This window comes from Fukomys damarensis, unplaced genomic scaffold (genome assembly GCF_012274545.1).
Source record: "Fukomys damarensis isolate Sample0158 unplaced genomic scaffold, DMR_v1.0_HiC HiC_scaffold_26, whole genome shotgun sequence".
Classification (NCBI taxonomy): Eukaryota; Metazoa; Chordata; class Mammalia; order Rodentia; family Bathyergidae; genus Fukomys; species Fukomys damarensis.
This window is the reverse complement of record NW_022900938.1, coordinates 2,525,570-2,542,401: the sequence shown is the minus strand read 5'-3', so window position 1 is coordinate 2,542,401 and position 16,832 is coordinate 2,525,570. Positions and strand designations below refer to the sequence as shown.

Below are 16,832 nucleotides of genomic sequence, written 5' to 3'. Positions count from 1 at the left end.
GAGTCAGCCACTCCTCCACTCAGCTCCACTCCTCATTTCACTGATGGCCACATGAGCCTCATCCATAAAAACGGTTCAGTGGGCAGAGGTCAGGGCAGTGCCCTCGCCAGGGTCCTGCTGATGACTGTGTGGCCACTCCAGTGTCATCGCACCAGAGCCCTTGTCAGCACAAACTCACGTCCCCCGTTGGGTTGTGCTGCACTCACTATGATGAATTCTGGAAGGGGACGATGCAGCCTCTGACAACCACCGTGTTTTTGCTGAGAATGAAACAAGAATGTCTTTGGTAAAGGACGCATCCAGACCAGAGGCAGCGCTGGGCATCAAGGCTGTGCACCTGCAGGGACTTGTGCACCCAGACTGGATGTCACCTCCCGCTCGCTCGCTGAGTCACAGGGTGAGGGAAGGTGAAGCCCTGTGATTGGTGCCTGGAGTGCACGCTCATTCTGGCAGTTTTGCAGATTATTCTTTGGGTGGATCTGGTAATCCACAACATGAGCCATGTAATCAAACACTTCTTAACGGGAACAAGACCCAGCAAACACGGGAGGCCTTGCAAGGTGCCTTCTAACCCCCATATTGGCAGCCTTTGTCTGCTCGGGGCTGGCACATCCCGTACCTCTCAGCTGTTGTCTGTGCTCGTGTGAAGAGGAGCTGGTGCTGGGTTGGCTGCATCGAGGTCTCAGCCAAAGGGATCTGCATTTATCTTAGGGTGTGTGTGGTGGCGGTGCAAGTTTGGGGTCAGGGCCGTTTATTACCCACAGGGAGTGTATTGGAGATACTGGAACTTTGAGCAGGCTGGTGCTCCTGTTAGTAAAGTGTCACTTGAAATGCTATCCGTTAACCATCTTATCTTGTTAGATCTGTTCGCACAGAGACAGATGATCTCAATAATGGGAGGAGGGGGCACACGACTGCACAGCAGCGATGTACATCATTTTATTGGGTTCTTTGGTCAAGAGGACTGCAAGAGAATTCTCGGGGTCTCGGTGCCAGGGCATACCTGAGTCATAAAGCACTTTGCAGCTGGATCACAGTTTTAAGGTTTTACTCAGAGTGCCCTATGGTGGTAAGCGATTTGGTTGACATTTTCTGTAAGTGAACTAGGCTTGCAGTCATCTGCTCGCAGTAGACAGATGGCCCAGGCAGGGCACCCACAGGAGTCCATCCCGTGACAGGTCTGTCACAAGAGATTACAGCTGTCAGTCATTGCTTTTGGTGACCTCTGACTTCAGTTCAATTTTACTTTCTCATCTGGCTAAAATGGAATGGATGTTCTAAATATGTGTAGTCCAGGAGTGAGCAACACTTCAGTGTTTTATACTAATTTGTATTATAGCTAAATTATAAGGATGAAAAGAATCTTCTGGAGGTGGAAGGGTGACGCATTCTGGCCCTCAAGGGAAGTTTGCACCTGAATGTGACGGTCACTTTCTACAAATTTCAAATATTACAAAGTCTCTCATAGGACTACAAGGTGATGCCGTCCTGGCTTTTATTCTTGGTGACATTTTACTCCCCCACCAATGTGACTTTGCCAAGCCTTTTTAGATTTCGAGGTCTTCTTGGTCTCCTCACTTCATATGAGGTAAGGAACAGAGGCTCGTCTATCACTGCCACATCGACAGCATGACCCCCTGTGCTGGTGAGACCTCACATTAGTGCCGTCCTCTAAGACTTCCCTCTGGTGGCTGTAATGGATTGGATTCATTAATAATCTCTTTAGATGTGATCTCTTGGGGCTTGTGAAAATATATCTGAGATGATTTATTTTCTTCAGCATTTCACTCACTCATGAATCTTTTACCATTGCTTTCATATTTCAGTTTTCTGGAAGTTTGGCTCAGATTAAAATCACTGAATGTTGCCAGACCTCATAAGTACATTAAAGACAAAGATCAGGAATCAGAGTATCAGCATAAAGGTAGGACTGACGTCTTTTTGTTGCTGTGACTAAAGAGCCTGACACCCACAACTTAGAGGAAAAAATGGTTTAATTTGGCTCATAGTTTCAGGGGATTCAGTCCATGGTCAGCTGGTTCCAAGACAAAAGCGTCGTGGCAGAAGGACATGGCAGGGCAAAGCCACTTAGCTTATGGAGGCCAGGAAGCAGACAGGGGAACAGCACCAGAGTGGAAGAGGTGAGGAACAGATACAGGCCCCAAGGTCTTGCCTTCCGTACCCACCTACGCATACCCAGGAGTGTGTTTTACTAGTCACCTAGGTAGTGCCCAAGCCAGTCAAGTTGAACACTGAGCTTAATCATCATGGGACATTCATGGAGTCCTATAATTTTTTTTTCTTTTATAAACCAAAGAAGTCTTAAACTATTTTATCTTCCCTCTATTCTTGATATCTGTTTTATAACAGGCACACTATATCATGTAACATACTTGTATTAGTTTGTTTTCCATTGCTATAGCAAAAGGCTGTGTATTTTACAAAGAAAGTAAATCTGTTGGTTTATGTTTTCCAAGACCACAAGCTCTGGCTCGGCTCTCCCTGCCTGCCATCATTGGCCCTTGACAGCATGGCAGGAACATCTGCACAGCAGTGAGATCACAGAGCAAGACAGGAAGCCAGAGAGACTGGGAGGGGCCAGCCCTGCTTATTTATGACTCTCTCCTGAACTAACCCAGTCTCACGAGAGCTACACTAATCCCTCCTGAGGGCAGATCGCCAGTGATCTAGTCTCTTACAGATCCTGCTCCTCCATAGTAGAACCAAATACTGAGAACAGCAATACAGTGATAAAAACCCACCAGTTGGCCCAGGAAGCAGGAATTAGTAGTTATTTCTTTTGCACTTATTTCCTGTATGAATGTGAGCCATATATTTCTTTGGCTTTCTTGGGTCCATTTCTTCATCTGTAAAGTTGTGACGACAGTAGAGTTACCTTTCAGTGCCTCAAACATTAGAAATAATTCATAGGAACTCTTATTTATTAAAACTAAATGGTAATACCACCAAGTGAGACTTAATTATTTTGTACTTTCAGTGCTTCTTTCAGATATAAATTTCAAGTAAGCAAAATATGTTCTAAGCATAGAAAATAAAGGAAAAATGGGAGGCATTAGGTAGTTTTGATGCTGGACTGTACAGGTGGACCCTCTGGAACCTTTTCCTGCGCCTTCTTTTTCCGTCTGTGAGACTGTGAGGGTTGAGGACCCACGGCAAACACAAGGGAGCCTTTTACTCTGTGCCACTGATGGTGAGGTGCCGAGGAGCACACGCAGTGTCCCCTGGGCTCCATGTCCTCAGAGCCACACACTCCTTTTCCTCAGGGAGCTCAGCTTGGGCTGGACAGCACTGTTTTCGTGGTTATTTGATAGATGCCCATACCCTACACTAGACTTAAGCTCTGAGCGGCAGGGGCCTTGTTTGTGCCCCCTGAGCACCCTGAGAGTGCAGCCTTGTGGCTCTGAGTGGGGACTCGCTGTCCCCCAGGGATGCGCTGGCCACACGAGGGGCTCCTCACACTTAGTGGCAGAGGCTGGGAGCGCTGGTGTCCTGCCTGCATCCTATAAGACATTCGGCACGAGGAAGAGTGGCCCCATGTCCCGCAGAGCTTCCTTATTCCCTGCCTGGCTGGACCCTCTGGACGGAAGTGACTCGAAGGGAAAGTTAGTTCCTGGGAGAGAGAGGCAGAAATGAAATAAAGACCTTGCTTCCCAGTTACCGAATAGCTCCCTCCCTCTCGGCATTCTGTGCACCTGGTTGTACGCTTGCCGTGTCACGCTGGCACACACGGGGCAGTGTCAGAATGGCCTTCGCCTGATGCTCTCTTATTGCCATTCCAGAGCCCAGGGCAGAAGCCCTTCCTACCGAGCACGGGATGCTGTGAAGGTGTGGCCAGCGGTGGTGGATGGCTGTGCTTTCCTCCCTGGCTTGTGGGATCGTCAGCTGCTCCTCCACCGCGAGGCCCGCACTTCTCTCGCCTGTTACCCGTGCCCTCGTTAGGGATTTCGCCTCCCTTCTTTTACTGTACACACATGAGTCTGGCGGTTTTCATTATCGGTTTCCTCTGTCCGCCTGGTGTGGCCTGGCACCAGGTCTCCCGCCCTCCTCGGTCTCTGCGTCCCTTTATGGCTGCTTCAGCATGGTTTCCCGGTGCCTTCCTGAGCACTTCAGCACCGACCGTGCCATTCTCTTAGTTCTACTTTATAACTAGGGGGCTACAGCTGCTTTGTTTTTGCTAATGAATAAACAGATTATATGACTTATGAATTGCGTTTTAGGTTAATAAAGGGGACTTTAAAATATTTATCTTAAAGGGCCTTGGTTTTGGTACGGTTGAGAATCACTCACAGGCTGAAGAAAGTCTGGTACATAGTCAATATTTAGTAAATAACTGATGTGTGGATTCACAGCCTGAAATTAAAGGCTAAGTCTCCACGCACAGCTAAGTGAAACCACGTTGTCCGTAAAGTTCAGGGGTGAGCTGGGTGTGTCTCAGCTTAGTAATGGCAAACCTTTGAGCGTCTCAGTGGTGAGGCACTCACGCCGTAGGTTTGCCACCACTGGCCTAGAGCAAAGCAGGCCAGGAGCAAGGGGAACCCTGAGAGATGAGCACCCATAGTTCTGTACGCTCTGGTCCACAAATAATTGAAACACACTGGGTTTTATTGAGGGATTCAGATGCCAGCCGTCATGAAAAATAGGGCCGGAATATTAATATTCGTGTGGTGATATAATTACTGAGTAGCATTTAAATACTGTTAAACTTCTTCATTTATGTATTCTCTAACACAGAGACTAAAAATGGGCCCCTGTATTTTAAAAACTATCTTTAAAACTATAGTTAATACAAATTTCCCACTGAAAATGAAGTTTATTGCCCTATTGAAGTTGCTAACACCCTTTATTCCTTCAAGTTAGTCAAGATTTTCTCATGAGAAGGATGTTGTAATTACTTGCAAAGGAAATGTGGAAAAAGAAGACCTTCCATATTTAACTTTCAAGTTTAATTTTTTTACTGTTGAATGTTAACAGTGTAACTTTGAGTTCTCGGCAGCCTTTTCTACTGTTGTGTTTATTAAACCTGTTGTCTTCTGCATTCTGTTATTTTATATGGACACTTTGTTCCTAAGGTATTCCTAAAATAGTTTCAAGACTGTATTTTTCCTTGAGCGTAGTGTCAAGTATTAAAATGACTCATTTGAATTCTGTTTCCATGGTCTTCAGAAATATTCTATTACCTGGAGCTAATAATTCTAAAATGTATCCGTCACCATACTTATTTTTTTAAATGAAGTTTATCTAAAATTTCAAAAGCACTATGGTTCAGGTGAGCATGCTCAACAATAGAATTACATTTATTTTCTTACAAAACTCATTGTGTAATTGCATTATAAAATAAAGATTTTTATTATGGCACCAGGCACTGAACTCAGGGCCTTTGCACTGAGCTACATGCCTAGCCATTTTTAATTTTTATTTTGAGATATGATCTCACTAAGTTGTCTAATCTGGGCTCAAACTTGCCATCCTCCTGCCTCAGCCTCGGAGAGTGCTGGGATCACAAATTTATGATATCATGCCTGGCTATAGAATAAAGATTTTAAAAACAGTGTTTTATTTGTTTTAGGCTCGAAAGTTTTAGAAGAACAACAGACAGAGCTCCATCAAACCAAGACTGTTGGACCAGGCTACTCTGTCACTATTCATCCATATTTCTCGACGGTTCTTAGAATAAAGGTTGAATGCTTTAAGTAGCGAGTAGAAAGCAGCAGAGATTTCCAGTTGCAAGTTGTTAAAAATAGTAAATCTGAGCATTGACAACTCAAGGCAGTGGACACCCCGTCTCTGTGACTTTGGTGTTTGTACTTCATCTGCTATTGGCAGCCCCTGGCGTCCCAAGGCCTGGGTCCACCCCTGTGCCCACACCTTGCCTGGCTTCCTGGCCACTTCCTCCCAGCCTTCCACACCCCAGCCTTCCAAGTGCCACATCCAGGGACAAACACCTGTCCCCACACCAAATATGTCTGCCCTGCCATTTTATTTTGTTGGAGGTTGTTTCTGCAGCATAGGAGAAAAGCCACTGTGCTCTTCTGGGTGCAGTGATTCCGTAACTTGGACTCTTGCCCTGGAGAGGCCGTGGCTGTGTATAGCCCCCGCCCCCCGGTGGGCAGCACACAGTAGCTGGGACCATAAACATCTCCTCCGGCAATCGCTGTGTCTGTGTCCACCTCTGGCAGCAGAACTGTGCACAGTGCTTCTGGCTGTGGTGGGGATGGTCCCGGGGCCAACACCTGGGAGCTGTGCTGTGGGCAGGTGGAGCTGTGTTGTTGTGTGTACACTTGTGTCCGTGTGAGGGTCTTTCCACTCCCAGAGTATCCGTGGTATACCGAGATGCTCACATGTCCTGCACACAGGACATGACATCCTGCTGATCACGCAGGCGTCAAAAGGGGCAGTGGGCAAGAAGCTACCGCCGATGTCTCTTGTGAGTCAAACAGTAAGATTCTCACCAAAACTGTTTCACACAGTGTAAGGGACTACACAGTTCTTAGCAAGAACCGAAATAACAAAAGTTTGAGTTGTCTCCTGCGAGGTTATAGGACATAGGAGAAACAGGTAACTTGGATTTAGAACGGCAGCATCTCTATGGTGATGCACTAATGCAGTAAGGGTGCCGGTGACTCCTGCTCAGTGTACTAAGTTCTCAGTACAGGTAGCTACTGTCCAGTGTTGTGCTTGTGTTCTGTGGACAGGCATTGAAACATCGGGCTTGTGGCAGTGTGGTAGCAGCAGTTTGAGATCATTTAATGTCGTTGGAAGGGCTTGGCAAGGAACACTTCGTATTTGTGTTTTTAAATATTAATCATTGATTTTTGGATTCAGATTTCTATAATGGCTTCTCTGTGGCTTTCTGCGACTGGGATTGTTACTCTCTGATGTGTTGAAATTTCCATGGACTCTCCCATTCAGGGCCGAGTCCCAGTGAGGAGGGAGGGATGTGGCCCCGCGGCCAGGACTGCATCCTCTGTCCCCTCAGCCGCGGGCCTCTTGGGGCCTGCACAGTTCCTGCATTTCCCTTCGGTAAGGGAATTCCCTCTTTCTTGCAACTCTGAGCTCCTATGAGTCTAGAAAAACCAGCAGCTTAACATTTCTTTCAAGCTGACTGTGTCCCAAGCTATGATGATCCTGGATCTATTTTAGCATACAAGATGTGTTTCCGTTTGTGTAACACTAAGTAAAATGAATTTCCCTGGCTTCTCTCTTCCTCTTCTGAGATCTCTGTGGAGAATAGATTAAAACATTGTTAAGAATCACCTAAAATCCCACCACTTTGTGAGGCTGAGGCAGGAGGATAGTAAATTTGAACCCTATCTAGGCAATTTAGTAACTTAATGAGATCTTGTCTCAAAAAATGTATATATATATATATGTGTGTGTGTGTGTGTGTGTGTGTATAATATGTATATCTATAATATCTATAATTTATAATATATAATATATATAATATGTATATATATAACACACACGCACACACACACACACATATATATATATACACATACATACATATATATATGGGGGGGCTGGGGATGTAGTTCAGTGCAAAGGCCCTGTACAAAAAAGTCTCAGAGTACACCTGAATTCACACACCGTGGCGCACACCGTGCTTTACCTAACACGTCTCAGAAGAAGTGGCCCGCAGGACAGAGGAGTCAGAGGGAGGAGTGTGGTGTGGGTGGGCTTTGCAGTGTTTGTGACAGAGTGGATGGCGGGATTGCTCGGAGGCTGGAGGAAGCTGATGCCCACAGAACTGGAAAGGACAGCAGCAAAGGCAGTGCTGGGCTGACTGCATCTCCATGCTCTCCGCTGAGCGTGGAAGGAAGGAGTCTTTTCTGATTGTCGTTCTGTGTGTGGGAAACAAAGGGTGTGATTCCGGGAGCTGTGGAGAAAACCAAAGATTTTGCATAAAGTTTCAGTGTAAGCTCTTCTGAGCTGTTCATGTTTGCTTCCTCTTTGATTTCAGTTTGACTTCTGAGAGGGCCAGGGATTTAGCTCAGTGGTTCCAGCGCCTGCCTCAGTTGGACTTCTGAGCTCTCTGGCTTGTTTTCCTGCCCAGTCGTGCAGCTGGCCTGGGTTGTCACCGAGTGAGCAGGAGATGGTGGGGTGGTATTTCGTGCACTGGTACAAGCTCTCTCCCCCAACTGGCCATTGTTTTGCAGAGAGACTGACTTCTGTGTGTCGGAACTGGCACTGTCTGGCATATAGCGTGGGCGCCACCTCTCGGAGCGGGTGGATGGCATCTGGGCTGTGGCAGTGTTTCATAACCCGCTGCAGGGCACGCGTGGTGACAGCAAGCTGGATATTTCTGTGGGCTTCCCTGTTCTCTTACAGTTAGGGAGGATGCCAGCTTTGCTTTGAAAATGCTTGCTGATAATTTCAAAACTGGGCGAAAAGAGAACGCTTCCAAGTGATGCTCTGCAGATGCATGAGTGTGATCTTGTTATTAGCGCAGCTCCCTGGGAAGGAATGGTGCCATTTATGAGAAGAGCAGGGACATGTGCCTCTCTACACGACAGACTTGTAACTGTGTTGCAGGCGGGTTAGTCTAATTTACATTAAATTACACACGGTAGCAAGAAAGTTTTATAGTAGTGGAAAATTTCGCTGCTTTCCAAATCATGTTTTTCTCAGATTTTAAGGTATTAATTTACTTAAAATTTTTATTAGTACATGTTTGCAGTACATGCAGTTTACAGTCATCTTGGGGGCTGGGTATAGGCGCATGTCACAGCTTGTTTCTTTCCTTTTTTCCCTCCTTCTTTCTCCCTCCTCCCATTTCCATATCCTGATTCTCGTTTTTCTTGATCTCATTAACCTCAGCTCACGTTACGGTGTATGATGCACACTCACCGAGGTGATCAGGTTCCTGTACAGGGCGCCTCTTCCCTCTCCTGACTTCCCTTCCCCTCCGCCTCACCCCTCGTCCTTGTCCCCTTGGACCCCTTCCCCATTGCAAGTGATCCGTCTCCTGTCCCCTTCTGTCCGTCCTTCATCATTTCTTTGTCTGTACTTTGCCCCACTCTAATGAGAGACACCATACAGTCTTCAAGCCTGTGTCCGGTTTATCTCACAAAACATCCTATTTCCAGCTGCATCCATTTTCCTACAAATGCCTCAGATGTGCCATTCTTCATAGCTGAGTGTTTAGATACCACATTTTCTTCCATCACTGGTTGATGGGCACACAGGTTGCTCCAGGATTTATGAATTGTGCTGCTGTAAACGTCGGTCTGTGTGCGTCACTGTAGTATGATGACTTACGCTCTTTGGGGAAGATGCCTAGATGGAGGATAGCCAGGTCCTATGGAATTTCTAGTTTCAGTTCTTTGAGAAATCTCCATACTGATTTCCACAGTGGTTGTACTAGATTATCTTCCCATCAGCAATGCAGGAGGGTTCCTTTTTCACCACAGCCATACCAGCATTTGTTATCATTTGATTTCTTCACGATTGCCATTCTTCCTGGAGTAAGAGTTGTTTTAATTTGCATTTCTCTAATGGCCAGAGATGTTTTTCATGTATTTTTTGACCATTTGTAATTCTTTTCTGTAAAGTGTCTGTTCATTTCTCTTGCTCATTTCTTGACTGGGTCTTTAATTTTAGGACTTGTATACATCAGTAATGAACTTGATGAGAAGAAAGGTATGAAAATATCCAAATTATCTTGTTGCATTATAATCCTTAAGTCTTAAGCAGCTCTTCAACATGTTCTCCTTGATCTTAGAAGTGGGAGGAGGGTCACAGTACATTTTCATCATTTTTGTAGTAAAGAACATGGATCAGGTTGAAATTGATGGATACAAGGAGTGATCAAAACATACAGTGAATGTTTAAAGATTAAAAAAATATATATTATAGTACAAAGGAAACTGTCATTTATTCCCCTGAATATACTGCCCCTAACTTTGTATATACGTTTTTGCCCGTTTTGGAAGCAACTCTGGAATTCTCTTTCCTGAGAGTCTTTAGTTGCGCTGTTGTGGCTGCTGCATTGTCCTGAATTGGTCCAAAATGTTTCCCTTTTGTCGTCAATTTGAGTTTTGGGAAGAGCCAGAAGTCTCAGGGAGCCAGAGCTGGTGAACAGGTGGAGGAGGACACAGCATCATGTTTTTATGAGCCTGCCTGACCACTGGATAGCACTTGGCAGCAGCAGTCACCGTATTTTACCTCTTCTTGTAAAGACCCTCAGGAAAGAGGGGACTCCAGAGCTGCTTCAGAAATTGCTGAGAATGATGGGTTAAGCGTTTTCAAAGTGAGGGCGAGGAAGTCGAGGGGACTAATGGCAATGTGTCTTCGTGGTAATACATTTTTGAAATTCAGAATTCACTATCCCCACCAGTGTGTTCTGGCTACACCCTGTCTTCCCAGTCCCAGATCCCTTCTCTAAGTTCTGTCAGGCTGTGTTACGTGAGCAAGGCTTTTCTTTTCTGTCTCTGTGGTTGCCGCGCATAGCAATGAGTAGGTGGCTTCCGGGTGCTTTGCAGGGAGTTGGTGATTTGCCTTTGAAAGATGCCCTACCATGAAGTGGCTAGGACTGAAGTCCTGGACTGCCCAGCCCTTGAAACTAAAGGCTGTTATTAAAGCACTGGACCTATCAAGTGCTTATGAAGATGTTGCTGAATTACATATTCAAGGTGCCAGGAAAGCGCATTCCCCAAATGGCAGAGCTGTTGCCATGGACCATATCAGGCAATTCTTCTTTCTGGTGTCACCCTCTCCTCCCTGCCCCTTCAGTTTTGGGGTCACACCCCAGGCACGGACCGGGGGTGGCCTGGGGTGTCTGTGTGCCTCTGCCCTGGTGCCTGTCGCAGTGCGGATACTAGAGCACGGTGGCAGTGAACTAAAATACAGGAAGCAAGGTAGCAGGGAAGAAGTCTTTCCCAGGCGCAGGTGTCCAGGACCGCTGTCCTCCTTCACGCTGGTTTTGGCTGGAGACTCCCCAGTGAGTCTGATGGGAGCAGTGTCCCCAGGATGACAGCGCAGAGCAACGGGGCGGTGCTGTGTCCACTCAGTTGGTCTTGGAAGCCACTCAGCAGGCAGAGGAGCTCCCACACTGAGGGCTGGGCTCCTCTGCAGCACCGGGGAGGCCCCCACCTGTCCCCTTTGAGACTTGGGGGGCTGTGAGGTCTGAGGCCCAGGATGGAGGGATGGAGGGAGACGAGGCATGCACTGTTGTGGTCTAGAGACTTCCGGCCACTACAGACTGCACAGTGACTGGGGCCCGAAGAGCAAAGCCATTTGTGATGTACAAAGCTGGGGCGTGAGCTTGCACGAGGCTCTGTGACCCCGGCGCCAGCATGCAGAGCTGCCCTTAACTCCCTGCTGTCCCTCTCGCCTGTCTGCAGGGACAAGGAGACCTGCTGAAGAGCGCCAAGCACGAGGCCCTGGAGAACATGAAGCAGGTCCAGCTGGCCTGCCTGTCCTGTGGGCTGAGCAGGGCACCCGGCGGCGGGGCTGAGGCCAAAGGCAAGCGCAGCCTGGAGGCCATCGAGGAGAGGGAGGGCGGTGAGGACAGCGGGCGGCCCTGACCCGCCGGCCTCTGCAGCGCCGTGCCGCCCCATGCACTCTTCCTTCCTTCGCGGTCTTGGGAGTTTGCAAAAGACGCCCTCGTGGGGTGTTGGACAGAAACATTTCTCCACAATGTCAGTATTTCAATGTACTTAATTTATCTAAGTTAAAACCTTTAGAAGCAGTGTTTTAAACCCTGAGCTGTGTGTACTCACCTGTGTGTGGGTGTGTGTGTGTGTGTGAGAGAGAGAAAGAGAGAGAGAGAGAGAGGGAGAGATTGAAGTCCATTTAGTGTTGCATTATTCATTTAGTAAGTTATTCCTGTCTTTATCATCATTTTGGGACAAATTTGTTAATCTGAAATTCTAATGAGCACTTCCTGTAACCTACCACTGTGTTGAATGTTACGTCTCTGCCGTTGTCGTTACTTTAGAGATCTTAGTATAGCATATTACTGAAGAAAGCCAAATTTGCCAAAGCATAGGTGTTTGGATAGGTTAAACATAGATTAAAAATTCGTAAGAATCACAGTAGAGATTTAAAAATGAAAAATTAAATGTTTAGAAGTTCTGGAAAGATTAACAACAGTCATTTCTTCAGTTAGCAAACTCTTTAAAATATTAAATAAAATAAATATTTAGGAAGTTTCCTGTAGTCATTTACTAAACATGCAATTTCAGTGATCATAAGTGAATTTCTGCCCACTCACTCAGTACTCAGAACACAGTGAGAGTGCTCCTGGAGCAGGGTTTTGACAAGACAGTAGCGTTTGATTATGGAGTTTCAGGGTCTGTAGGAAGGTTGCATTTCTCTGAACTGGGAGTCTAGCATTCATTTTCTCTACAGACTTGGGCACCAAGGGTTGTTGGTTTGATGGGATTCAGTTCAGGGGACTAAAGGTAAATTTAAGCACTGCTCAGACAGTTCCGTATCACTGTGAGGAGCTGACACACATTCCATGGGTCAGTTAATGTTTTCGTGATGACTTCAGAACTGAACACAAAACAGCTATGATTTTAACACATGCAGACAAACATGCAGAAAGAAGCAAATGACTAATTAGGGTATCTATAATTACATCTGGATCATTTTTACCCTAATGTCTTCATAAAGTACTTGAGTATAATATTCATTACCTCCAACAGAACTAAATGTTCTATGGTTATGAAAGAATGTATTTATTTAAAACATTGCTTTTATTTTGAAAAGCTTCTTAATTAATTTGATTAACAAATATGCTAATTGGGGGAATCCAGAGAAGATAATTGTTGAAATTTTGCAAATACAAACATCTTCTTTGGCTGCTGTGTTGTTTCTGACTTCTTAACCGTACTGTGTTCCTATTGCACATTACTGAGGGAGTAAAGATAGTGAAAAGCCCTTTTCTTGTTTTCTTTCATTATGAAGTAACTGAAAAAGGATGTGTAATGAATGTTACAATATGACAGATATCTTGAAGACAGCATGGTGGTCCACACTGGGAAAATGAGGCAGGAGGATCGCAAGTTTGAATTCAACTTGGGCAGTTGAGTAACCTAGTGAGACCCTGTCTCAGAATAAAAAGTTGTAGCTGAAGATGTAGCTCAGTGCAAAGGCCCTGCGTTCAACCTCTGTTACCAGAAGAAAAGAAAAGAAAAATCTTTAAAAAGATCTGAAAGGCTCATGGGCTCTGGGGGCCGAGGCACCTGAACTCAGTTTCCAGTGGTTCCACGGTGTCCAGGAAATATCCTTACCCTCCAGTGCGTGTCCCTGCCGGGACAGGGGTGACGAGACCCAGGTGTCTGAGCCGCTGCTGGGGAGCGAGCCGATGCAGGTGACACAAACTCATTCCCACCTGGGCCTGTCACCCCTGGCCGCGGTGAGGGCCCATGCCGGCCTGCAATGTGGAAGGTGGGAGGGGAGAGGAGGACAAACTTCCCAGGATGTCAAGATGTGGTCACACCCAGCGCTCAGCCTCGTCAGGCCCTTCCCGAATTTGTCCTGGAGCTGCTTTGCCCGTGTGTGGCCACTGCAGCGGGTGCAGCTGTGGAGCGGAGGAGCCGAGAGGGCAAGCGATCAGGGCCTGCTCCGGCCACCTCTCCGCGGCCGAGGTTGTCCACTGAGCTTCGCAGGTGAGAGGGCCCAGGCCACTGAGGGTATCGTGCGAGGACTGATTCTGAACTCAGATCTGGGTGCTGTTACGTGCCTGAGTGCTTATTTGGCAATTTTTATTCTCAAAATTTTAAACTGCACTACTAATCCTCTCCTGTACAACCACAAAGATATATTTTTTGTGAAACAAAATAGTAGTGATTTATAGAAAAATACCAAAGCAGAAAAATGTATAAAAATGGAAATAAAAATCACCTACTATTAACATTGGGCTTATTCTTATATATAAATTGTCTTTCATTTTTAATAAAAATGACTTCATGCGATATAAACTGTTTATAACAGGATTCTTAAAACATTAACGGCATCTCAAGGATATCTACGTCAGTGAGTACAAGTGTACATTGGAGCTCCTGGCTTTCCTGTTGAATTCTAGTCCATAAACATTGTGTTTTTATTTGGCCACTAAACCTTCGAAAATGTTAAGCAGTAGACAACTTTTGAAAATCAGTAACTTTCATATAAAACTGAATTTCTTGTTTCTTTTGAAATACCACATATATTTGGTCAGACTGAGGTATTCCAGCCTCCCCCATCACGCACACCTTGTGTCTGGAATCAGTCTGTTGATGGATCTGCTCTTGGGAGGGGCATCTGCCCTCGCCAGGCCACGTCTGGCGTCAGTGGACGTCTTGGAGTGGTGACCCTGTGTCTGCACCCTCACTCATCATGATCACACCGGGATTGGCGATGCAGCGGTGCATTTGGTGTAACCCTCTTATGAGACCTTTTCTCTTAATTTATTAGTATATATGCACTGTGCTGAGAGAAAGATCCAGTTCTGTAAAATTATTCAACTTTTTCTTTAGGATAAATTTTTAGCGGTAGAGTTATTGGGTCACAGTATCCATAAGACTTTAGGGATTTTGAGATATATTGCCAAATTGTCTCTGGAAAGCCTGTCCAACTTAAATTCCTACAGGAGTGATGTGAGGCCTAAAATCTTTGCTAACGATACATTTAATTTTTAAATATTCATATTTTCAACTTTATTTGGTTAAAAGCTGTGTTGTTCCTTATTTTTAATCTCCAGTGACATTGAACATATACTGCTATGTTCAGTGGCTATAAATTAACTCATCAAAATTAACGTTTATACTCCAAAGGGCACTGTGAAGAAAATGAAAAGATGCAGGTTCCCAAGTTGGGTATCTTGATGAGAGCCTTGGACCCATGCTGTACAAATCTGTTACACGCAAAACAGCAGCACAACTTTGTAAAATGAACAGAGGACCTGGCTGGGCTTTTCCTCAGAGGAGATGCACAGAGACGGAGGCCTAGAAAGCTGCTCAGATCTTCACCACCAGGAGTGCTCAGATCATGGCGTCCATGAGGCTTGGCCCTGCCCACCAGGGTGGCTATAGTAAGGAAGACAGATACCAACATGTGCCAGTGCGGTGGGAAGTGACTACAGCCACTTATACCACTCTGGGAATGAAGTTGGTGCAGCTAGTTTGGGAAACACCTGGGCACTTCCTCAAAAGAGTTACCACATGACCCAGCAATTCTAGAACTACGCTCAAGAGAAATGAAGACCTATGTCCACACAAAAGCTTGTATATAAATGTTCACAGCAGCATTATTCATAATGGTCAAAATGTAGAGGCACTCCGCATTCTGTCAGCTTAGGAAAGAAACCAAACATGTATATCCACGCAGTGGGTTACTCACCAATAAAGTGAAGTACTGGAACGTGCTCCCCCCATGGACTCAAGAACATTCTGCCAGGTGATTCAATTTTTATTAAATGTCCAAAACAGATCAAAAGAGGCAAAAAGCAGACTAACGTTTGCTGGGGTTTGGGGGGAAGGTGGGGAACCCACTGGTAATGGGCTGAGTTCTCTTTTGGGGTGATGAAAATGTTCTGGAGTCAGGTAACGATGGGCTCACATCTTTGGGAATGTATTACAAGTTACTGAATTGTAGCCTTTAAAAGGGCTAGTTTTATGGTATGTAAATGGTACCTCAGGAAAAGAGCCTCATTAAGAAGAGTATTTAACTACCATGATCAAATTCCTGGATAATTGGTCTTCATAGAGCACTGTACCCAACAACAGCAGAATGCATATTATTTTTCAAGTCCATTCAAATGGTTACCCAGATAGACCAGATTCTGGGTCAGAAAGCAAGTCCCAGTAAGGTTAAAGTCATATCTCAAGCATGCTCTCAAGTGTAAGGGAATTAGAGGTTAGTAACAGGAAGACCTTTGGAGAATCTTCAAATACTTGAAAACTAAGTAACTCATGAGTTAAAGAACACAGAAGGAAATTAGAAAGTATTTTAAGCTTAACATGTCAAAAATGTCAATTTTCCTAGGAAGGAAACCCTAATTTGGAGAACATTGTAGCAGTCAACCCTGGCATTAAGAGTAGAGGGAAGTTCTCAAACCAAAGCTTCGGGTTCCTCTTAAGAAACTATAAAAAGAAGAGAAAATTAAATTCAAACTAAAAAAGGAAATGATAAAGATAGAGCAGAAATCATTGAAATGGTTTACAGAAAGACATGAGAAAATAAAACCAAAAGTTGCTTCTTCAGGAAGATTGATAAAATTAATAAACCTCTACTCAAACAAGTGAGGAAAAAGAAATGAATTACCAATGTCAAGAGTGAGAAAGGGACATCTGTATAGAGTCTAAGAACATTAAAGTGGTAAAGGAACGTTTAGAAAACTGGTGCGTGTATACATCCTACAACTTCATCAGATTCCTGGAAAGACACAGACCGCCAGAGCTGACCAGAGCTGTCCTGAGTAGAAGAAACTGGAAGAAATGATACACAGGCTTGCAAATGCAGAACAAGGAATGGGGACAGGAAGCAGACCAGTGGCTACTGGGAACCGGGCAGGACAGAGGCAAGAGGACAGGCCCGGGACGCCTGGGAGCACATGTGCCATTCCCTGGGTTGTGCGTGGCTGTTGATTCACGTGCTGTGTACCCCAGACTTGGGCTGTGTGAGCTGACTCCTAAAATATGCACAAATGCTCTGTGTTCATGATGATTTTGAGAAGCTCCACGTTAACCTCTTCTCTGACAGTTATAGTTGCGACTTTTTGTCTTTGATGTTCAGTACTTAACCTCTGTGTGTCTTTGGATAATTTTAATTTGGATAGTTTGTCTGGTAACTGGTGAAGTGTAGAGTTGGATTTTAGTTTT

General features: G+C 45.3%; 1 protein-coding gene across 7 annotated transcripts in view; it reads left to right on the top strand.

Moving 5' to 3' along the window:
- Plcl1 (phospholipase C like 1 (inactive)) overlaps positions 1-11,786 on the top strand; it is a 271,071-nt gene extending 259,285 nt beyond the window's left edge. For all 7 annotated transcript variants that reach the window (XM_033756393.1, XM_010631973.3, XM_010631978.3 and 4 more), the window contains exon 6: positions 11,367-11,786. In XM_033756393.1, coding sequence (XP_033612284.1) covers positions 11,367-11,549 — 183 coding nt within the window. In that variant the 3' untranslated portion in view covers positions 11,550-11,786. The remainder of the gene's footprint in view (positions 1-11,366) is intronic.
- Positions 11,787-16,832: the final 5,046 nt, after the last annotated feature.